This window comes from Rhipicephalus microplus, chromosome 1 (assembly GCF_043290135.1).
Source record: "Rhipicephalus microplus isolate Deutch F79 chromosome 1, USDA_Rmic, whole genome shotgun sequence".
NCBI classification, from domain to species: domain Eukaryota; kingdom Metazoa; phylum Arthropoda; class Arachnida; order Ixodida; family Ixodidae; genus Rhipicephalus; species Rhipicephalus microplus.
In genome coordinates this window covers 214,798,020-214,822,175 of record NC_134700.1, presented here as the reverse complement: position 1 = coordinate 214,822,175, position 24,156 = coordinate 214,798,020, and the positions used below count along the sequence as shown (strand labels likewise).

General features: G+C 49.6%; 1 protein-coding gene across 1 annotated transcript in view; it reads left to right on the top strand.

Annotated features, from left to right (window-relative positions):
* The window catches only part of Polr1B (RNA polymerase I subunit Rpl135), a 65,215-nt gene that overhangs the window by 29,413 nt on the left and 11,646 nt on the right, over window positions 1-24,156 (top strand). Inside the window, exons 12-21 of the mRNA XM_075891283.1 lie at window positions 488-605; window positions 718-805; window positions 1,554-1,796; window positions 1,887-1,960; window positions 2,343-2,546; window positions 3,036-3,233; window positions 4,919-5,026; window positions 5,974-6,150; window positions 7,177-7,415; window positions 7,631-7,772. Coding sequence (XP_075747398.1) covers window positions 488-605; window positions 718-805; window positions 1,554-1,796; window positions 1,887-1,960; window positions 2,343-2,546; window positions 3,036-3,233; window positions 4,919-5,026; window positions 5,974-6,150; window positions 7,177-7,415; window positions 7,631-7,772 — 1,591 coding nt within the window. The remainder of the gene's footprint in view (window positions 1-487; window positions 606-717; window positions 806-1,553; window positions 1,797-1,886; window positions 1,961-2,342; window positions 2,547-3,035; window positions 3,234-4,918; window positions 5,027-5,973; window positions 6,151-7,176; window positions 7,416-7,630; window positions 7,773-24,156) is intronic.

The window sequence follows — 24,156 nt, the reverse complement described above, 5'->3', positions numbered from 1 at the left end:
TTTAGATGTTGTCATACATCGAGCTTTCAATCTGACGTAAATTATTATTTGACTTTAGTGTCCCTTTAAATGTTGTTTATCTATCCACTGTATAATTCTGAAAAGAGCAAAGCCAGTACGTCTGTAATTATATTACATGTGTATACATTTTCGAGACGATTTTTCATTAGTATTGCTTGAATGGATATGAGCAGTAGTGCGGACGGGGACTGTTCCATTTCAAATTTTAAGTTCTCCCAATCTCTCGTGCAGTGCAGGTGTATAGTAGTGCCGTAATAATTGCTGCTTGGTGAGAAATGGGCCCTGAAACTGGGTTGCATGAACTTTTTCCATTCGCACTTTTGTACCGGTGTTAAAAATTTCTATTGCTAGCCATAAAAATGCTCGAAGCTGTCAACAAGAGCACTTCACTTGGAAATTGTCACTGGAATTTCAAGATATTGAGTAGTGCCAACCATGATATCTTTTGATTTTGTTTCTCGCCAAGGCTTATGATACGAAAGCTTTTTGCTGTTGCCAAGGGAGAGTGTACAATTGAGTCCGCTGACAACCCAATGAACCATGAGATTCTGCTTGCTGGGCACTTGTACCTTATGGTACTAAAGGTATGAATATCCTTCTGGTGACTTTGCACATATTGAAGTTGAAAGAAATAGTGGCTTGTAGTTGATGTTCTTATCGTTCAATTCTTTTTCATCATTACTGTTTATTTCACAGGAAAAGCTTTCTGGATTTCTGTATTCAATAAGGCAAAATATAGAAAAGAAAGCAAAGTCGACAGGGTCTGCATTCAAGCTCAGTATCGGTGAGGACATTTATTTATTTATTTTATTTATGAATACTGCAACCCTAACATAGGGTTTTGGCAGGGTGGATATACATTTGATAAGTTTACAAATCGGCAAACAAATAAGTATAAAACAGGTAAGGCATTTACACACTTTTATAACGAAAAAAAAAAGAACAGTGGTTTGTAATAAACTGGCATAAGAACATATAGAGAAATGAGCGCTAAATTTAAGATGATCACAAGTGGAGAATGGTTACAGTGATTGAAATAAACAACAGGAGCACATGTCATAGAAATTAGACACTCGCTGCTAGAGCTGCGCAGCAAAAAGGTTCAAGGATGACTGGGAAACAACTTCGTTACTAAGGTTATTCCATTCGGTAATTGTCCTAGGGAAAAACGAATACTTGAATGTGTTATTACGGGTGGAAAATGGGGTTATTGTAATGGCATGCCTCTGCCTTGTGGTATATCCATTGATATGCTTTACTGTTTCTTTAAGTACTTTGACAATTTTGATGTGAATAAATGGTCCTAGTGATATTTAGCATTACATTTGATAAGAAGGGTTATGTACAGGAGGTATTTGAGTGAAGTAACAAAAAAAAAATAACATTGCTCTAAAATTCATACAAGCCATGAGTGTATTGCCAAGAGTCTGCTGTAGTATTGTTTTTCGCTTTTGCTGCAAAAAACCCGTAACCTTCTATTTTGACTGCGATACTGCATTCATTCACACTGTAATTGTGCCAACATCCTACAGCCAACTTCAGCCGAGCACTGGCAACATCATGGGACCTGACATCGGCCATGAACTATTTTCTGGCTACTGGTAATGTCGTGACTAAGACGGGCTTAGGCCTGATGCAGTTCACAGGCACCACTGTCATTGCTGAGAAGCTCAACTACTGGCGATACCTGTCACACTTCCGCTGTGTCCACAGAGGTGCCTTCTTTGCTGAGATGCGCACCACTACCGTGCGGAAGCTGTTGCCCGAGGCCTGGGGTGAGATGTAACTTTGCTGTCTTAGCTGATGCTGTTGTGTCTGTGTTGTGTGACTAGAAACCTTTATGAACACCTTTCCTCTTGTAACAGGCTTTCTCTGCCCTGTGCACACGCCCGATGGCGCCCCCTGTGGCCTTCTCAATCACCTGACTGCCCTGGTGGAGGTAGTGTATTGCTTGTTTGTCATTGTGCTACTGCGTCCTTAGGCATTTGCATTGTGATAAGTAAATAGCATATGCTACTGAAGTAGCTTTGGGAGAACTGCAAGGTTGACAATTGGTGCATTTTAAAAAATCCTCAGCCTTTGAACAAAAATCTCAAAAATAATGTTGGCAGGGGATTAAAGTACATTAGACCTAGCAGATCAGAATAAATGTGTAAAGTAAATCACAAAAATAAGGATCAATGCCTATTTCATCTTATGGTTGCAATCGTTTCACAGTGAGACTTTAAAAGTATTGTCATGGCCTGCAAAATGTGTTTTCGAGTGTTGCTGCACATGTGTAAAAAAATGCCAAAATACTAATTGGGCATGCTTGTTTCCAGGTGGTAAATCAGCAGTTGCCAACAAGCCACCTGCCTTCTCTATTGGTAGGCTTAGGCATGGCGCCGCTAGATGGCATAAGACCAAATGTAGCAGAGTCTTATGTTGTCGTACTTGATGGTCGCGTCTTGGGCTATGTCGAGGACAGCAGTGTGGAAAACATGGTGACTAGCCTTCGCACAATGAAGGCCTGTGGACTAGAAAAGGCAAGTGCTGTTTCTTTGCTCAAAAACGCTGCTACATTCAAATATAAATTTAATGAACACAGATATAACGAAATATCAGTTATAATGAAGTAAATGAGAAATACTTTTGCAATAGACTCAGTGTTGGGAATAACCTTTATAACGAATTTTCAGATACAGCAAACTTATTTTCTACTAAGACACAACTTCGTTATAATGAAGTTTGAACGGGGTTGAATGTAGTACTAGTAGTGTATTGTCATGTATGTAGCACTCTTGTGTAGTTCAGAGCAAAGTTACTGAACTGATATTATCGTGTTCTTGTGAAATTTGTGCATTTTAGAAGAACCTGCATACTACAAGCTGTTGGCATTTGCACTTTCCTTCATAGCCTGCTGAATTTTTCGGCCTTCGAAAGAATAAAACGTGTCTTTTAGGGACCTCTGTGTATAGATGTTAGGTAACTGGGTCTCTGGAGCTCCAGGAACAGCTTTTTGCCACTCGTTTCAGGTGCCCCAAACAATGGAGATCGGCTTTGTGCCCAAAACAAGTCAAGCGTCCCAGTACCCAGGCGTGTTTCTCTTCACCAGCGTGGCTCGCATGATGCGTCCTGTTCTCAACATGCGAACAGATACAATTGAGTGGATCGGTACATTTGAGCAGGTGCACCTCAGCATTTGTGTGGTACGTGATGAAGCCTACGAAGGGGTAAGGATGATTTCGTATTTGAATTACTATGCACACGCACACACAAAAAAAGGACATGGATAAAATGAAGTCAATAATGTCATTTAATTACTAGTAGCTCTTTGCTTACTTGAATGTCCTGCTATTGTAAGAGAACTAAAATTTGGAGATCGAAGACAGCACCGTTTCAACACACAAACACAAATTACTTGTTCGTGGCCGAAGAGTTTGCAGTTGTGTTTCAAAAATGTAACTCAGTAAGAACAACTTAGGGGCGTAAAAGCTCCAACTTTATTTCTTGCACCTCGCTAATTTGCACAGACGACCGCTGCAATCACATGTTGCGAATATCGCTGCACTCTGTGTCGTGCAGCCGCTCCATTTTAGGAGAAAATTCTCTCGTCAGCACTTGTCCAGCCCTCCTGTTAGTGAAATGACATATCGTTGCCCATGTGCAACATTACTCAGCACTGACTTCTTTGATTGGTCCTTTCAAAAAAACCTCTTCAGTAGCTCGTACTCCTTGCACCGCACCTTCTCCCCATGCCGCTATGACTTGACAGATACTTGGGTGAAGCCTTGCTCAGTTGGCTGTGGGCTGCTGGTGTAATCATTGATGTCGTGTTAGTTGCCAGAGGAGGCATAGTCAGGACAAAGAGCTATGTTTACCCCTCTCAACTTCTTGGAAAAGTAGGAAGGCTAAGCAAGAAGTCAAAGGCAGCCAAAGCAGATTGTTCTACACCCTGTAACTTTCATATTACGGCACTTATTCACAAATTTCTTGTGGCCGCGTGTTTGCATAGTACAAGCGCATAGGTTTTTCTCTATCAGAAATATTGGGCCACAAGGTTGTTTACTGACCCTTTAAGGTGACAAATTTTAGATGAACATGCGATTTGCCTATTAGCCTAGCTTGGCTAGTCTAAAGCTTGTGAGAGAATCGGCTGGTCTCTGATATTTGGAATGTTCCATGTTTGCCTTTATCTATCCGGTAGCCAGTTAATGGTAAAGCATGACTGAAGGAAGGGAAACGGGAAGGGCTTGTTTTTCTTCGTTAGGCACAACTGAAAATCAACAATCAAGCCAAGGAAAGGATAGGGCACATTGGCTAAGGCGGATCCAGCTACTCATTTTAAAAGGGGGGGGGGGGGGTCACCTGAAGTAACATTGGAGAGGGAAGCGTGGTCAGGACTATTTATTTTTAATAGCAGAAAACCCCTTCGCAGCATAAATACTGTCAATGTCTGCTCACAGTGGTTTCACTTGTTTGTCCTAATTGGTGATACTGCTGGGAGGTGGACTACAAGCGCTGAAGTAAGGGGTTCGGGGGGGTGCTGACACAGACTTTGAGGAGGGATGATTGCCCCGACCACTCCCCCCCTCCCCCCGTATTCGGCATTGGTAATTGTGCCATAATTCTGACTAGAAATTAAAGTGGAGGAAAAGTTACATGCTGTGGCAGGAAACTTGTAGGTGATACCCAAGCACATTTCTTTTCTAATCACATTAATAAAGCTCACAGTTTTTTCAAATCCGTCCTCTTTGCATGTAGCGCTAATTTGTTCATGGTCATGAAGAAATCCTATGTTTGATGTTTGTGTTAGTTTTATGTCTAGGAATAAGTTTCACGGTTTGCTTTTGTTTTGTGAAGTCTGCTATACTAACTTATATTGTAGCTGCCCTTTTAATATACTGTACTTCTTCAGATCACCACTCATCAAGAGCTGAGACAGACTAGCATGCTGAGTCTGTTAGCAAACATGATTCCTTACTCCGATTTCAACCAGAGTCCTAGAAACATGTACCAGTGTCAGGTAAGCATTCTTATTCAAGGTACATTTGCTTGCAACTTTTCTTTCACAATGTGGCATATTTAAATGCTTCAGCAATGTCTTGCTCATTCAATCAATTCAGCGTTTTGGGCAGTGTTGCCTTGCTTTACGTAATCTGCTTTTGTGCGAAAAAAGAACTGAAGTTCGGGTCTAAGATCATTTTTCAACATTTCTAAATTTTAGGGTAACAACAAAACTATAACGGTAACTACTGCTTGCAAGCACTTGTCATTTTACCACTTGCTGAAAATCGTTATTTATGAAATCGTTATTAGGAGCCAAAATGTTGCAGCCATGCTTAAGCAATGCCAATAGACCTTGCCTCCCACCACCTGGTTATATAAAAAATAAAGTGTCACCAGGTGGCCTCAAGAGATAGCCAAATTCATTGCGAGGGCTTGAACACAAACACCATTGCTTATGTGTCTTATGTGTGAATGTCGACGCCTTTGCACTGCAGGCAACAAAATGTGTCATAGCTGCCAGAAATGTACTGCCAGCTGTAGAAGTATGTAGAAAATAAGAAGTTGTTTGAAGATGTGAAGTTCTTAAACTTTATATTTCACCTTCAACTCACTCTCCGAGAGCCACTCCTAAAAATTTGCTGGGGAGAGCCTTGTTACGGCATTAAAAGATGAAAGGCTTACAGCGTAGAAAAGAATGTGTATAAAAGAGGAATGATGATGACATACAAAACATTGCTGTCGTGCCGTAAGCCATTGACATAAACCTGAGAATCATTCTTGTAAATTATGAAAAACTTCACCATCATCCTGTATAAAGCATGAAATACTTTTCTTAGACTGGTAATGTTATGTTTCTTTTTCATTCATTTCTTGTTTCTTTTTTCCCCTGGCTATCTATTTTGATTTCTTGTTCTTTATTAAAACACTACCACAAGAAGCAACTGGTGTATTCTTCACTCACAGATGGGCAAGCAGACAATGGGCACACCTTGCCAAGCACTGCGTTACCGCTCGGACAACAAGCTTTACCGCATCCAGACACCACAAACACCTCTTGTTCGGCCCACTGCCTATGATCACTACGACATGGACGAATACCCCACAGGCACCAATGCTATCGTGGCAGTCATCTCGTACACCGTGAGTGCCTCGTGGTTCGTTTTACCAAAGCGAAAGCTCCAAGGAGGGACGTGGCGCTTGAAAATTTTTGTTTAATTATTTATTTGGCTTTGATTGAGCTTGCCAAGTTTATGTACATTTATATGTCAATTTTAAATATGCGGTTATATATTTAGCAAAATCTGTTGTTCTTGAAGTGCAAATAACTTGTTGTGCCTTTTAGGGAGCAGGATTTTTCCTAAACTAAGAGAGATACAAATAAATCAGCATATCACAGTAACCTGAAATAAAAAAAATTTCGCAGATCCCACATACTATGGGAATCAATGTTGAGTGAAGCATGAGGAGGGAAGATGACTGTGGTGTAGTTTTTATAGTGTGAAATGTTATGAAATGGCACTAAAGATGTGTACGCATTACACTAAAGATATGTCAATGCAGATGCTAAAACCTATGCCTTGCTCCATGGTTTGAAGCTAGCTGCAGAAAAATTATTAGGGGACGGGGGTTGAGTGATATTGTAAGAGATGAAGAGAAGAGAAAAGCAAGCCCCATTACTGTCTGCAGCTAAGTGCAACACCTCACCAGTAGCTCACGTGGGAATGGGATGAGGAAAAATCAAAAGGAACAGAGTGAAAAGTAAAGATTGAGAAAAGAACGGGATTGGGACACGGTCGAAAGAAGGAGTCCGAGGACGGGGCACCTATCTGCTAGAGCTACATGGCGTCAGAAGTTCGTGGACAGCGGGTCGGTCAGCGAGAGCTACGCTGGCATCGGAGATAGCAAACGACACTACCATTCAGCACGGAATCCACCAAGCGAATGAAAGCTTATGAATTGCATGTCAATTTATTTATTCGTTACAGGAATTGTGACCTGGTACTTAAGATGAATTTCAGTTGGGGCTGATTATACGTGACCGTGCTATACCATGTTTTTTGTCTGATCGTTCGGGAGAAAACTTTAGGGCCAAACGTGAGAGGATAGAAGGCTATGCTGCTTTACAAGACTACTTCTGAATCCATTCTTTTCTGCTCTCTCCCATAGGGCTATGACATGGAAGATGCCATGGTGCTGAACAAGTCATCAGTGGAGAGGGGTTTCAAGCATGGCTCTATATACAAGAGTGAGGTGGTGAACTTGCGTGTGCTAGGTGGGGACACGGGCAGGCAGGTGTCCCTTGTCTTTGGTCGAAAAATGACGGACCGGCACCTTGAAGGCCACATTGACCTCGATGGTTTGCCTTACATTGGCACTAAGGTGGAACACAACCAGCCAGTTTGCAGGTAAGGCTGTGCACCATTGATTATAAGTTATGGTAGGAATGAAGAGCAGGTTGAAATGCATTCTCGAAATGAAATAGGATGCATTGGTTTCATCACTGCAGTGTATTATCATGCCTCAGTCCCTTTGATTATAGGAACTGTAATTAGCCTTGCACCTCATCTTTGTGTTTTGTGCCCTGATGCCGTTTAGAGCACTTATCTTTTTTTCATTTCAGTTTCATCAACATCGTCACCGGCGAGACGAAAGTGCATAAGTACAAGAACATGGAGGCTGGCTACATTCATGAAGTGAAGCTTTTGGGCAATGACACTGGCACAGATATTTTGCAGGCCATCTGCATCACTTACTGGATCCAGGTAAACATATACTGCTTTGAGGTAACATTTGTTCAAATTATACCACAATGTTGAAGTTTGGCGTTGTAGCCAAGGTATGAGGATTTTTAGCCTACTATTTCAGCTTTATTATGGACATTAAGTGGTGGATGCAGTGTCAATTCACAAAGCATTATTAGATGTAAGTACTCACATCTGTGGCCTGATTCTTGGGAAGCCTGAAGTAAGTGGAACTGCTTCGGTTATGTTGGCTATAAGTTGTGTATAAAAAAGGCAGGGTGGCCTTGAATAAATTATTGTTTGCTGCCAAAGCATAAAGCTTGATTATTCATCAAAGATGTGTTAACGTAAATCTGTTTTTTATAACACTCCGTAATGCAGCACCATGCAAACCTCAAGGACCACATCTTCGTTGTCTTGATCTAACCAGCGTATATTTTACGAACACAAAAATACTGAAAAGCTTAAGTTTCACTTTACCTTCATCACTAAAAAAATCTTTGGTTTTATTGTTCATATTTGGCAATTTCGGTATGCTATTTATGTCAGAGCTTTTTATTTCTAGACCCTTTGTCTATCAGTAGGAAGCAGGCTAATATTGCTTTTTGCTTTTGATTGCATACTTTGTTGACAGTTGTGGCAGCTCATCTTTAACTAGCAAATTCGTGCATGAGAGAAAAGACTAGGAAAACGCATCTCATGATTATGCTAGCCTCGGCAAGCGAATTTCATTTGACACTGCCTCTCCTGCTCTCCAGGACCCAATGTGCGGTGCGTTTTGGCGTGATTGCGCTCCCACAGTCGATGCAACCCAACAAAGGTGGTCAGCGCTTGTTTGACCAGGGCCTGTTTCCTTTTTAAATTTTTTGACAAGGCATCATGATTGTCACACTCTCTTCTCGTCTTTCTTCCTCCTTTATGTATGCAGCTATCATTGAGACCCTCTCAGTGTAGCTTAGGGGTGGTTGGTTATTGTGCTGTGCTAGTCAGTTGAGTGTTCTGAGTGAACCTGAACAGGTGCTGACAAAAAATTGGCCCCGTATCTGCATGGTTTCGTCGAAAGACGATAGTCTTGCGTGTGGAGAGAGTGAACAAGACATTTATTTGATGTTCTGCGCAAGAAAATCGGTGAGTCGTATTCTGGAGGCGCTGCGTCGGAGTGCCTCGAGCTTGCAGCGGAGGCGAACGAGCGCATCAATTTATGTCACACGTGAGACATGAGCCCCATCTGGCAGTTTTCTTAGAAAACAAAGCGCGTGGCTCTGAGACGGATGTGCGGGCCCATCTCAGAGCTGATAAGGTTTAGAACCCAAAACGACGGTAGGTGCCACCAGCGTCTCGCCTTAGCAACGCTTTGGAAACACTCCCCGTTCCGTGCAAGCGTTGCGTGGTCAGCGCAGCGTAATAAGGGCTACGGTCCTTAAATTTACTTATGTGTGCCTTTTCTAGTGAAAGACGCACATGCAGAATATATACGTGTTGTTATGGTGCCCCAGACACGTGCAATAATTGCTTTTTAATTCACGATTGCACAAGCATGAACGCTCAACCTTGAGCAACATTGGTGGGTGCTGCAGATGGGGTCGGCCGTTTCAAGTACCGTATAATGCGGAATATAGGTCGACCCCCTTACCTTGACCAGCAAAAAAAAAGGAAAAAAGAAAAGCGCGGATTAGTTAACGGATTCACTTCAATCAGTCCTCCGAGCTGTCGGAGCTTTCCTTTGACGACGACTGCTTATCACTAGCCGCCTTCCACAGCATGTCGCCCTCAGGGCCGTCGAGAACGTTGCTAATGCAGCACTTCTTAAATACGCGCACCATCATCTCTTCAGGCAGAGACCTCCATGCCTCGGAGACCGAACCAGAAACTGTCGCGAGAGGTGGCCTGCACAGCCGGCCCGTCGGGGTCCGCGGGTTGTCGCCAGTGATCCATTCAGTGTACAGCACACGCACACGGTCCTTGAAAGGTTTATTAAGGACGACGTCCAGCGATTGGAATGTTGACGTCATCCCTCCCGGAACGACAAGATCCGTCTTTCCACCGCGAAGGCTCTTCTTCACCGATGCCGTCAAGTGCCGACGAAACACATCCAACACGACCATGTTCCGGTGCTGCAGGAGTGCTCCGGGCCGCCAGTTCCACTCTGTGCGGATCCACTCGCGCATTAGGGCCTCGTCCATATACCCCTTCTCGTTGACGCAGACGACGACATCCCGCGGGAAGGGCTCCTTCAGCATCGTCTTCCGCTTGAAGATGATGAAGGGGGGCAACTTTCTGCCTTCAGCCGTGCAGGAAAGCATAACGGTGAAGCGCTAATGCTCGCTTCCGGTCGACAAGAGCTTCACCTCTTTTGCCCCGTGCTCACAAACAGTAGTGGACGACGGCATGTCGAACCACACCGGTGTTTCGTTAGCGTTGCCGATCTGACCTAGCATATAGCCATGCTGCCGCCGGAGGCTGTTCACGTAGAGTTGAAACTCTATCAATTTGTCCTCGTACATTTATGGCAGCTTCTGGCATATCGACGTGCGCCGTCAAAGGGTAAATCCCTTGCGTTGCATGAAGCGACGGACCCAATAAATGGATCCCTTGGAGTCTTTCTTCGACAGACCGGCTTCACGGGCAAGCTTGATGGCTTTTGATCGAATGAGCTCCGCATCCACTGGCAGGTATCTGGCACGGTACTCGCGGACGAAATCCGCCACTTTGTCCTCGAGTTCCGGGTGCACAGCTCGGTGACCGCCAAACGACGACTTCCTCGTGTTACACACTGACAGTTTGTATTTTTGGTTGTGCCAGTACCTGACGCTTTTCTCGGACACTCCAAACTGCCGCTGTGCCGCCATGTTGCCATTCGCTTCCGCGAATTCAATAACTTTTCTTTTAATCGTGGCGCTGAACTGGCACCGCGTCCCCGTATTCATGGCTAGTCGCAGAGTAACGTCGACACTCGCTATGAACACTAAATGAACAAGAAAAGAGAAATGGCGTTGGCAGAGAACGCGTCGGCCCACGGAGGAAGGCGATGTCGATTCTGATGCCCAAAAAGCATGTGACACTCCTTGTTGTCAGACGATCACTTGGTTTATGCCAAGGGCCGGTATATAGGTCGAGGGATGACTTTTTATTGACGTTTTTTGGAAAAAATCTCGACCTATATTCCGCACTATACGGTACTCGATGTCGTTAAGAGTGGACCGACAAATGTACAAACAGACAGACCAAAATTTTTGCGTTGAAGATCCCCAAGAAAGACTATCGTCTTTAAAAAAGTCATGGCCTTGAGTTTTTTTTTTTTGTGCTACAATGTGTTTCTTGTGTTCAGTTAGTCGTAACATGCATGCGACAGATAATTGCAGGCTCCTCATAATCGACCAGTCTCAGTGTCAGTTGGAGAGAGCTGAAAACATGACAAGTCGCTAGGTGCAACTATCACCACCTAGCGTGTGCAATACTTGATCATGTCAGGACACAAAACTGGGACGCACTTCCACACAGTCCATATCAAGGAGTCCTTCCAAATACAAAATGGAAAAGGAGTGTAGCCAACACAATACCTTCAACGCGTGCGGTGTGGCCTAGGACTCACGAGCAGCCACGGAGAAGTACAGTCAAATCTCAATATAATGTACCTCAAGGGACCGCTGAAAGTCATTCCTTATTTTCAAAATTCCTTGTAGTGGAAGTATTGTAGGGTGCAAAAATCGTAAATGCAACCATGTGAATTGCCTACATGTGCTGTGTGTATATTCGTGACTGCGTTATGCTCTAGTAAGCGTGAAAAAACAAACAAGAAATAATACAGAACCAGTGCACACTCATTTGAAAAAATAGCGATCTATCCTGATGTGGGCAGCTCGATCGCTAAAAGATGAACTCTTAAGCGTGCGCATTCTTCTTAGCAACTGCAAAGCATCAGCGTTAAATTCAGAATCTTATATAATTCTTATGTGATTCTTAAAAAGAAAAGTGAGCCCTGTAACTGGGTGCATCAGGGTGCGACACCTCAACAGTAGCTCATGAGGGATGGGGGTAAGGAGAGATTAAAAGGATAGGATGAAAGGTATAGAGATAGAGAGGGGGAAGGAGAGAACGTAGCGCAGGGCAGCAACACCCAGAAGCAAGGAGAAGATAGGAAAGATGTACACGGTTGCAGGAGTTCGACGACGGGGCACCACTCAGCGAGAGCTTTTGTCGGCGGCAGGAGATGGCGTAGGGCGAGCCAGTCGGCTAGAGCTGTGCTGTCATTGGAAATCGCGGGGTCACAACCGGTCGGCACGAAACCAGAGAGCGAGTTCTACAGAATCTTCATGTTGATTTGCACGTACTGTTTCTAGGTCGTCTTCGCTGTGTGGTGTACACGTATCCCGAAGGAGTACGGCCACCAGCGTGGGTCCGGTCTTAGCGAGCCGCAGGGCACGCGTCAACCGTCGCCGTGGCGGGAAACACGATACTGCTCAAGTCGCAACACTTTATTGTGGCAACACCAAACGCAGTACAGCCCGTTGCAAATAGGCGCGGCGGGAAAGCAAGTAGGCTTATCCACGCCACGGGCACAAAGTACTACACAGGGGTGCCACGAGCACGTCTCCGCGGTAAAGCCGATCCACGGAGACACCGGAGCAAAGGCCCGGTTGCTCGAGCGAGGGCAAAGGCGCTCGCGTTGGCTTCGAAGGGAGACGGGTCGGCGTAGCGAGGCCACGCACTAGGACACCGTACCGCCCTTCGGCCGTGCGTACGCAGCGGGGCAAACAGCGGGTGAGCGTTCGCCTTGGGCGCGAGGCGCCGTCAGCGAAGTCCGACGAGCCCCCGACTGACGGGAGTCGACGGACGAAAAGATAGCGTGCTCACCGTTTGCTGTCCCGGAGAGTATCTGACCGCTCCCGGCGCAGCCCGCGAAAACCCCTCGCGAGTCCCCGCGCGCGGCGCCACAGTCCACATCCGCTACCGGGTGAGGGAGTTAAACGTCACTCCGCTCTCTCAGCGCGGCAGACAGCAACGGAGGGCAGACATGTCGGGACATGAGAATGGCAGAAAAGGCGGGAAAGCCCGCTTAAAGGCAGCGGGCCAGCCTCAATTCCCACATCCCCCTCTCCTAAATTTGCCCTTTACCGGTCTGCAAAAGGCAGCCGGGCGTCACCCATGCAGTTAAAATGACACTGCTATGAGCGACAGCTAACCTCAGTCCAGCCCTGTTACTGCTGCTAAAGAAAAAGATTACAAGTGAGGAACAAAAACATAAATAACAAAATAAACACATGACACTATACAGATAACTGCGGAAGGGAGCACAGAAACGTGGCACTAGTGTTCGTGGTGCTGAAAGGGGGATAGCGTCCAGTGCGCGGAGGGGCGGTAAAGGCGTGACAGTGTCCGCTGGGTGCGATGCCCGAGTGCGAGGTCAGAGGTACCGGAAGGGGGGTCTCACTGATGGCTCGTTGCTGGTCTTGTTAAGCAGCGAGTCCGACGAACGCTGCCTCGGCTGTGCTTCGGAGGCCCCGCATTTCTGGCTCGATGAGGGAGCTGGACGTTGCGGGAAGCCGGGCCTCTCCGGTGGTCAGGGAGGCCGAACCAAAATTGGCTGCGAGGCGCCCTGGCGTTGGCCGGCAGCATATAGCTGCTTTCAGCTGGCCTCGCGCAGGAGCCATGGTGGGAAGGCAGCTCGGCTTCTTCGGCGACAGCCAAGAGCAGAGCACAGCCGGATGGTCTGATGTCAGTGGGTCAATGACCCCCCAGCACCTCCAGTGTCCGCGTCGATGGAGGGGAAGCTATGACGCACTCCTCGCGGGCTCGCACCGAAGCGTCACGCACTCACACACGCACGCACACACACCGCCGACGGCTGCGCGAGCGTAGGCGCAAAGCGTCCTTCGTCTCTCTCCCTCCCGGCAAGCACCGACACACAAGGTCACACACAGCTCCCTTCGCGGTAGACGAAACGAATACGGAAAAAAAAAGTAAAAACAGAGCAAAACGACACTCAACCTCTGGCGAAAAAAACATAAAACACAAATAACACTTAATATTAGACAAAAGAAACATAAAATACACATGAACACTTCAAAAAAAAGAAACACTGGCAGCAGACAGGGCGGGGTCAACTTCTTTACGAGAAAAGGCCGTAAAGAAGCTAACCTATACTGAGGCTAGACTAAACTGAGGGCCTTCGGTTGCGGAGAAGTCCGCCGTCCGGCGCGAGATCACAAAGGTGACCGCTTCCTCAGATTATACCGGCGCGGGGTCCGAATGCGGTCCGCCGCTCCGGGTGTGCCCCGTTGCTGGCGCGCAGTGCCGCAGGGCTCTGGCGCGAGCTCGTCAGACCGTGATACAAAGGGTTTCAGGTCTGCGATATGGGCACGGCTGAGTTTTCCCGTCTGGGGATCTTTCAGCAAGTACGCGAGTGGAGTGCAAGCTTTCTCCACTCGGTACGGACCAAGCCACTTAGGAGCGAGCGAGGTTGAGAACCCCTTACTGGCATCGCTAAGGGCGTGGTTGCGCTTCAGGACAAGATCGCCCACCTCAAAAACTAGGTCGCGATGCTTGCGGTCATATTGGGCCTTCTGCTGAGCCCTGGCCGATGCCAAACTTTGCCTTGCTTTGCAGAAAGCTCGACAAAGCCTGTCCCGAAGTGCCGACGCATAAGCAGAGCAGTCTGCCGGCGCCTCCTCGTCCTCGAGCTGGCATTGAGTGACGCTGGTCACCGGATTTGCCAACTCCCTTCCAAAATTCAAGAAGGCGGGCGAGAAACCAGTTGAGCGACTCTCGGATGTTCGAATAGCGAACGCGAGCTCACTCAAATGGTCTGCCCAGTCCCTTTGACTTTCGGCAAAGGCCGCCAACATCGGTTTGAGCGTACGATTGACGCGCTCCGTCAAATTGGACTGGGGATGGTAGGGTGAAGTGGTGCAGTGATCAATTCCGAGGGAACGGCACGTGACACCAAACACCCGAGCGGTGAAATACGAAGCATTGTCAGTGATGAGCCTTTCCGGGAAGCCGAACCGGCAAAACACTTCCTGCAGCTTCTCAAGCACCGCTCGCGCTGTCACCTTCCGAAGTGGGAAAAGTTCCACCCATTTCGAAAAGTGATCAGCGACTACCATCAGGTGAATGAACCCCTGCTTACTTCTGGGAAATGGTCCCATTAGATCGCAGGTGGCCACTTGCCACGGACGCTCACTGACAATCGGTTTCATCAGACCGGGCGGTTTGCCACCCCTTGATTTCACCGTTTGACAGACGCGGCAAGAACGGCAGTAGCGAAAAATGTCTCGCTTCATGCCGGGCCAGGTCACAACGCGGCTCAGTTTTGCAAAAACCTTCGAGCCACTCAGGTGACCAGCCATGGGTTCGTCGTGAGAGGATCGCAACAGTGCGGCTCTCAGACTTTTGGGCATAACCACCTTAAACGGGTCTATGGACTCGTCGTCAGTGGCTATATACTTCAGCAGGAGCCCGTCATGGTCCAGCAAATATGAATCCGCCGGGGACTCAGCGACACACGCTGGTTCGAGTCCCCTATTCACGCCCGCTGCAGGGCAAGCAGCGTCACGGCGCTCCGTCTCGTCGAGACAGTCGTTATCGGCGCCCGCTGCAGGACAAGCAGCGTCACGGCGCTCCATCTCTCTGAGACCGTCGCATATTTCGCGACAAAACGGGTCACTTTGCTGGGCCTTCAGAAGCTCTTTTCTGCTGAAAGCGATGCCCATTCTCCCAAAATGGGGGAGTCTGGTATCGCGCCCACTCAGGACCGCAGCAACAACCGCTTGAGTCGGCGTTACGGGTTCGCTCTCGGCCTCGTGGCCTTCGGAGAGCTCCCCCGCTCGGCCGCTTCGCGGTGCGCCGCTTACCTGGTTAGCAGCCAAGGTTTGTCCGCATGGGGACTCACCCTTCACGCCGAACGGCGGCGAAGCTGCTGTTTCGCCCCCGACGCTTGCAAGTGCTAAGGCACCGCTAGCGGCGGTCGCACCGGGATCAAGGTCCTCGGCCGACAGTGGGGCACGAGATAGCGCGTCAGCTACCACGTTGGTGCTCCCCTTTCGATACTGCACCGAAAAGTCATAGTGCTGTATCAGGAGAGCCCAGCGCGCCAGCCTGCCGGCAGGCTCACGAAGCCGCATCAGCCAGCTGAGCGCACTGTGATCCGTTTGCACTACGAATTTCGTCCCATCAAGATAGACGTCAAACTTCCGCAGTGCAAACACGATGGCGAGGCACTCCTTTTCGGTCACGGAATAATTTTTCTCCGCAGAGACCAAGGAGCGGCTGGCAAAGGCCAACGGCTGCAACACGCCATCGTATTCCTGTAGGAGAACAGCTCCTAAACCCAGATCGCTCGCATCAGTCTGTACAACGAACGGTCTGGTCAGGTCTGGGAGCTTGAGCTGCGCTGTCTCCGCTATGGCGTTAGACAGTCGGCAAAACGCCTCCTGCTGCTCAAGTCCCCATTGCCACTCGGCAGACTTACCCAAGAGTTTGCTCAAGGGCGCCTGCAGTCGGGCACAGGACGGAATGAAGGAACGGTAAAAGTTGACCATTCCTAGAAAGCGGCGAAGGCCACGTACGTCCTTGGGCACGGGAAATTCGAGAATAGCTCGAAGTTTCTCCCGATCCGGCTCTATGGAGCCTTCGCCCAGCGTAAACCCGAGCAACTGAACACGGGTCTGCGCTAATTGGACCTTAGCGGGGTTAAGTGTCATCCCGGCGGTCCTCACCCTCTCGAGTACATCGGCAACATGGGCCAAGTGCTCTTCGAAGGTTCGTGAATAAATCACGATGTCGTCGAGGTAGCACATGCAGTAAGACCACTTTGCTTCCCCGAGGACGCGGTCCATGAGTCTTTGAAACGTCGCAGGAGCATTGCAAAGACCAAAGGGCATACGAGTAAACTCGAACAACCCTCTGTGGGACGTGAACGCAGTTTTACACTGGTCACGGGTACCCATCCGGACCTGTAGATAACCTTTAGAGGCGTCAAGCGTGGTAAAGTACCGTGCATCACCCAGGTTATCTACGATGGAGTTTATCGTGGGGAGCGGATAGGCATCCTTACGAGTCACTCCATTCAGACGGCGATAGTCGACGCACAGGCGATGACTGCCATCTTTCTTAGGCACTAGCACAATTGGAGACGCCCAGGAGCTAGACGAGCGGCGAATAATGCCAGCCGCAAGCATATCATCTAGCAACCCATCGATAATCTGCCTTTTGGCGAGACTGACGGGCCTGGGGTTACACTTCAAAGGAAGCGCGTCACCAGTTTCGATCACATGGCTCACAAAATCGGTGCAGCCAGGTTGATCGGTGAAGAGCTCGTCGTACTGACATAACAGTGTCGACAGACGAGCCTTCTGTGCTTCATCCAACTGAGTCGCGCAGGCGACCAAAGGATGTAGTGCCTCTTCGTGTCGTGCCGGTCGATCCAAGCAGGGGTTTCGAGCCGACGAGCGCGGAACGCCAGGGTACGACCCCGGAGTTGGCGCACGACACGGTTCGTGCCGCGCCTCTCGTTCCCAAAGGGGACTGTGAGAGGGCAAATGCGGTGAGCGGGGGCTTGGCCCCGAACTCTGCGCAGGGCACGTTTCCGACGCTTCTGCCGCAAAGGCGACGGTAAGCGCCGGCGGGCTGATGAACGGCTTGAGTTGGCAAAATGGGCCATCACGATAGCCGCCATTCGCAATGTCCACAACGATACCGGTTTTAAGGAGAAAGTCCCGACCGAGAATCACTGGAACATTGAGCCCTGGAAGATGAATAAGACGGCAGCGTCTCATTCGATCTCCCCATCGGACAGTCAACCTTGCAGCGCCTGCCGAATGGGCCACGCCTTTCGCAAGGTTGAATGTCGTTCGGCTGTCCCGCAAGCGCACCGAGTGCTTCTGCAAGTGGGACAACACCTGTTCGCCAAACAACGAGGCGCTAGCGCCCGTGTCCAGCAAAGCCGAAAATTCACGGCCGGCAATGGTGACCGGAATGAACGGCGCGTGCGTATCAGCAAGAAAAGTGCTTGCCCTGCACGCAGAGGGAAGGAGCAAAGGTTGGGTCGGTCGTGCATTCACGAACGACCCGGAAGCCCGTTTCCCTGCCTCGCAGGAGGCCTGGATCCGGTGCATTCCCTTGCTATGTGCCCTCTTTCACGGCAGCGGTAACAGCGCACTCCATCACGGTCTGTATTCCCAGACGGAGCAGCTTCGAGCTGTCGTGATCGGCTCGCTACGTTATCGTAGGATACGTTTCTGCGAGCCGCACCTCCCACATTACGTTGGGTCGAAAAGCGTCCCTGTATGGAGGTTTCAGGCGGAGCAGCGCAGGCTGCCCGCCTTTCATGCGTAAAGGGGTCAAGAGCGCGATCGCTCAACTCCCACACACAGCCGGTTGCAGCCGCAAAGTCGGCGCGGAGAGGCTGTTGCCGTTGGGGAAGGGTCATGGCCCCTCTCCAAGCGCAGCGCGGCTCAAGGGCGTCGCTGGCTGGCGGCGGCGGGCGATAGGCACGCGCGGCGAGAATGTCGCCTTGGATGCGCTTCGCCTCGGCGGCCAACGCTTCCAAATCACTGAAGCGGCCGCCGCGCAGGTAAGCCGAAAAAGTCGGATGTGCCTGCCGTATCACCCGTTCGACGCGTTCCTCGTTCGAGGCTCGGGGCTCAGCGATAGAAATAAGTTCATCCATCGCCCGTACAAACTCCTGTAAAGACTCGTCAGGAGCTTGTGTACGGAGCTCGAGCTCTCGCCGCATCCTACTTTCGTAGTCAGCGGGTAGGAATTCGCGCAAAAAGACCGCACGAAATTCCTCGAGGTTTGCTGCACGGTAACCGGAAAGCCGATACCATCTCGCCGCCGTGTCAGTCAGTGCAGCTGGAACAACACGTTCGAGCACCACCTTATCATCCAAACCCATCGCTCTCTGATAACGTGACAGAGAGTCGAGGTAATCTCGGGCGGTGAGCTGATCACCGTATCCGCTGTAGGTTGGCACAGGCAACATAACAGCGGGGTGACCGCTTTTCGGAACAGCCGAAAGCGTTTGCACAGCTCCCGAGAGTGCTTGGATCATCTGCACGGCGTTTTGCAGCAAAGTCTGCGTCGTCGCACCGGCTTCGTAGGAAACCGTTGGTGCGTTAGCGGCGCGGTCGAGCGAAGGCGAGCAGTCGCCCAGCTCGATCAGTGGGGCGGTTTCAAACAGACCACCGCCCTGCGCGCCATTCCCAGAGCAAAATAGGCTCCTTGTGGGATTTGCCTGTTGTCGAACCAAAGGCGCACTTGGTGCGGCTACCATCGACAATTCAGGCGCCTGCTCAGCGTGCGGTCGAAGTGTCGGTTGCACGGCTGATAGCGGGCAAAAGTCGGCGAGGGCCCCATCAATTCCGCAGGGAACCGACTGCGAGCGCTGTGCCGACGAACTGCCATGCATGCCAAAGGGCGCATTAGCAGTCGGAGGCGCTTGTGCGTAACGTTCGGGTAGGGCAAGAGGCCCATTCCGAAGCGACGCGCCATCTCCAAAGGGAGCGGCTAGGCGCCTCGTGTCGTCACCGCAATAGGGGGTGCCGACACGGACGGGTGCAGAAGGGTTCCCGTTCATAGAGGCAATGGCCTCCGTGTGCAACGCGGCATCCGCTAAAAGGGACAGCGGACAAAAGTCCCGCGAAGCAGCCATGTTGCGACGAGCCCGAATCGCGCAGGCGAACTGACTCGCTAAGAGCAATCAAAAGCTAGAGCTTTTGATACCGCGTTGGGCGCCAGTGTGGTGTACACGTATCCCGAAGGAGTACGGCCACCAGCGTGGGTCCGGTCTTAGCGAGCCGCAGGGCACGCGTCAACCGTCGCCGTGGCGGGAAACACGATACTGCTCAAGTCGCAACACTTTATTGTGGCAACACCAAACGCAGTACAGCCCGTTGCAAATAGGCGCGGCGGGAAAGCAAGTAGGCTTATCCACGCCACGGGCACAAAGTACTACACAGGGGTGCCACGAGCACGTCTCCGCGGTAAAGCCGATCCACGGAGACACCGGAGCAAAGGCCCGGTTGCTCGAGCGAGGGCAAAGGCGCTCGCGTTGGCTTCGAAGGGAGACGGGTCGGCGTAGCGAGGCCACGCACTAGGACACCGTACCGCCCTTCGGCCGTGCGTACGCAGCGGGGCAAACAGCGGGTGAGCGTTCGCCTTGGGCGCGAGGCGCCGTCAGCGAAGTCCGACGAGCCCCCGACTGACGGGAGTCGACGGACGAAAAGATAGCGTGCTCACCGTTTGCTGTCCCGGAGAGTATCTGACCGCTCCCGGCGCCAGTGGTGGTAACTTTTGGGGGGCCTAAGTCGCCAGAACGCTTCCTAAAAGTCGTCAATTTCAGCCAAAAGTCGCTAAGTGATGATGATGATGACGTTTTTCCTGAGTTTTTAGTTTTCGACTGGATAAAGCACGTTAAGGGATTATTTTTAAACAATGATTTAAATAAATTTCTGCTGTGGTGAATAAAGTGAACAGTCAAAATAAAATAATCATTTCTAGTGTCGGACTGCGCTGTTCAGTTTTGGTCTGGACAAGCAACTCTGGGTCTGCCGGGAGACGTGGATTGCGCGGAATAAACTTCTAGGTCTGAACCACAGATCGGAACATGGAGGAAGGAAAGACAGGAGGGAGCGTTGCGCAACTCGATTGAAGCCCACCAAGTCGGCCCAACAAGTGACCAAAACGTCAGCGCTCGCGGTAGGTTTTAGTTCTCTCGGCGCTGTTCCGTCTTTGAAACACCTCCGTGAGCCGGCCAGTCTGCGCCGAACCAGTTCATTTCGATTAAAAGCTACCGGGCGCCGTATTTCGAGGTATCGGCAAGTCTCGTTTATTGCGTGATCTCACGGCAAAAGGGCCGACTTTGTTGGCTTCAAAACGGGTTGGCTTGCCAAGGCTGGGTGCGTGACGTCATGCTCCCTCCTGTTATTTCCTTCCCCCATGATCTAGCCACCATACCCATGGGTCGGAACCCAGCGCAGCACTCTGCCGGAAATTAAGTTTTCTCTCTCTCTCTCTCCGCGAAGCAGGGGAACGCGTGGTGTGCATAAATTTTGTGCATGCACGCCACGCACGCTTTTTCTGCCTCATGAAGGTACTGCAATTCCACCAAAGAGCCCATACTTCGTCAATTAGCTTTCAACAATAACCTACTGCGTGCACAGCTGCTATCTAACGTTTGATGTAATATGTTACTACAATGCTAGGAACGAGTGAAACCTAAAATTATTTTATTGGACACATTGCACTCAAGAAGATCGTTTGACCAAGTATCGTCTCGTAGGGAAGAAGCATGAAGAACAAGCAAATTGAAACAGTGCCGGCCAAGATGACAAGATTTAAAACATCTGAAATGTTTTAAATATTTTCATTTTGGCCGGCGCTCTTTCATTTCGATCGTTCTTCACATTTCACTCAAGTCACTAAAGTCTATATGTCAAGCAATAGTTCCACCTCACCAGTCCACACCTCCTCGTCTGCAGACTCTCCACTGCTTTGCGCACGTGCACTACTTCTTGGCGCGAACGCTGAGGAGTACGCTTGCATGGTTCCAACTTTTCTTGTCACTGTGTCAGGCAGGTCATAGGTGTGGCAGCACTTTCCAAGACGGCGAAGTCCGCTACGAACACTTAAGACCGCATTTGTGCTGGCAGTGCTGAGAGAATTTCTGAGTTTTGTCTTAACCACGCTTAGTTGGCTAAAAACTCTTTCCACTTCTGCGTTTGAGTGCGGCAAGGAGAGCACATCAACTGCGAGCTGCGCGACCTCGTGAAACGGGTTCGAGCCAGCTGCATCACGGTACGCAGTGGCCTCGGACCAAAATGCAATGGTGTCGGTGGTGTTGGCCCAGCCCACCAGGGTCAGCTTCTTCCACTGCGCGTTCACGAGATCTATCTCGTTTGGTTGAACACCGAAATGTTCCGCCAGCTCCGTGATAGGCTCCTTGAGTACTCGCAAGCATGCTCCCACAGACAGCCGTGCCATGCCCTGCAATATCTTGAAGTTCGATGGCAGACGTTGCCGGAGCTCATTTGACAGCTTTACTGTGAAATTAACGCATCGCTGGCGCACAAAGTCAACTTCAGGACCAGCTGGTAGCGTGCTCGCCAGTTTCTCGAACTCGTATCCCAGGTATGGCTTGGGGTCCAGGTGACCATCGATAGGCTGGCGCAGCGGATCTATCTTCGCCGTTGGAATGAGCACTTTGCTGCAAACCATCTTAATTAGGAGCGTGAGGTCTTCAAGAAGCTTTGCGGGATCCGCGTCGTTCCTCTCGTAGGCCTTGTTTGTACGCTGAACTTCTCGTAGCATTGGTCGAAGGTAGAGTAGATAAAGCTTATTCAGCGGATCAGAGTACATCTGATACAGGAGCTCTGCGGTGTAGCATCCTTCCGTTGATCTGGCTTGTTCGAAATGTTTCAGCAACATGTCCCATTGATCGAGGACTCTGACGACCGCTGGCTCCAACGATATCCATCTGGTATCGCACACCCTTGGAATTGATAGTGGTTCTTCCCCATCGCAGAGGCTACGGTAAAGTTGACTGTACGCGGCTTTACGCTTTGAAGAATGGGAAAACCACATGTGGGTTTCGCGCACCAAGAAGTCCACATTCCTGGGAAGCGTTCCCTGAACAGCGTGGGAAAGTGCGAGTTGCAAAGAATGGCAAATACACCTTACCATTATCAAGTTCGGGAGTTGCCACTCACGCTTAATTGTCTCGAAAATACCGTTGTTGACACCCGTATTCACCGAGGCGTTGTCAACTCCAATGCCGAGGAGACGCTTCTTGTCAAGTCCCATACGCGTGAGGAGGTTTTCCAATGCCCTGACGATTGTCACAGCTGTGCCATCGTCCAATTCGATAAGCGCAAGAAACGTCGTCACAATGCTCTTCCGAGCAGCACTGAAGTATCGCACCACCACACCCAGTAACTTAGTGATCGAAATATCTGTACCCTCGTCGATTATCAGGCTGTATTTTGAGTCACCGATGTCAGCCACCAAGAGATCCACGAAATGCGGAGATAACACATTCACTATGATCTTCGTGCATTTGCGCCGGTGCATGCGCATGCCTGCTGCACTTTTGCTGTCCATGAACTGTTTCTTGCAGAGTTCTGTCAGGTGGTCAGCGGTGAGGAATGCAGTGTGCTCGCATATAAACAGACAAAGAGCTGCTTCACTTCTGCCGCAGGAAGACTCAGTTGCGGCTGAATACTGCAGTTTCTTCTGCCGAGAAGAACTGGAGTATGGTTCAGATGACTTCTTGTGCTTGGTGGTGGCGGCATGCTTCTTGATATCGCACAGCTTCGCGTAGAATTCGCTCATGCAGTAGGCGCATGATGCTTTTGTTCTTTCGCTCTCCACAGGACGTAGCCAGCCTTTAAACTCGGGCAGTGATTCCCAACTTTTTCGATAATGCTGCTCATACTTTGGAGGCATGATTAAGCTAGAGCGAGCGAGTCGGCACGCTACACCTAGTCCTTGAGTGTACTGGAAATAGAGATGTGTCGCTCAGGAGTGAACGAAATCTTTTGAGCGGCTGTTTTTTCTACAGAACGAGTGATCTGCGGCTCAGTGAGCCATGGTGAAGCAACGCTACCACGTGTTGTAGGTTGAACCGGTTGAACCACTTCGTTTGAGTTCGTGTTCTCTGAAGGGGTACGCTGGGTAGACCCCCGCAGAATCGGCCATGAACATGCCCGGATTTCAGAACCCGAGGAGCGAGAGGGATGGTGTGAGAGATAGGCTTGCCGATGCTCGCGGAAGCACGTGGCGCACAAGTGCGCATTCAGAACTTTTAGCATGGGTATGGTGGCTAGCCACCATAGCATGGGTGTGCATTAGCGAGGGGGGGGGGGGAGACATCCAGGCTCCAGCAGTGACGAGCGCAGGCATCGTTTCTTTCGAGCTGCCTGCATAGACAAGGTATTCGAAATTCCAGGAGGAAGGGGCAAAGGCCAGCTTTCCTGTAGCTTCCTCTCCATCCTTGTATTTTCAACGAAGCGAAAAAAAGCGCTTGGTCCGTCTCTTTCACTGTCCGGTGTTCCGCGCAGTTTTTTTTTTTCGCTTCGTCGATCATGTACCAACCAGCCCAAAACAGCCAGGTGGCCACATTGCACGCACGCTAAAGATCGCAGCGGCTCAAGAAGCTCGATCCTGTGTGCCCTGGCCTCATTTTTGAAGCTCGTTCCGAGCATTCCCCAGTTCTCATTAGTTTCCTAATATTCTATGTCTGTTTTAAAGGACCCCTGACACAAAATTTGGAAGCTTGGTGTGCTTGCGACGTTTGAGACTCTTGCATGCACTTCTTAACGATTATTAGGGGTGAGTGCTGCCTGTAAAATATTTCAACTTGGTTTTAAAGCGAAGGTGTGTGCTCATCCGAGTATTCCGGTAAAAT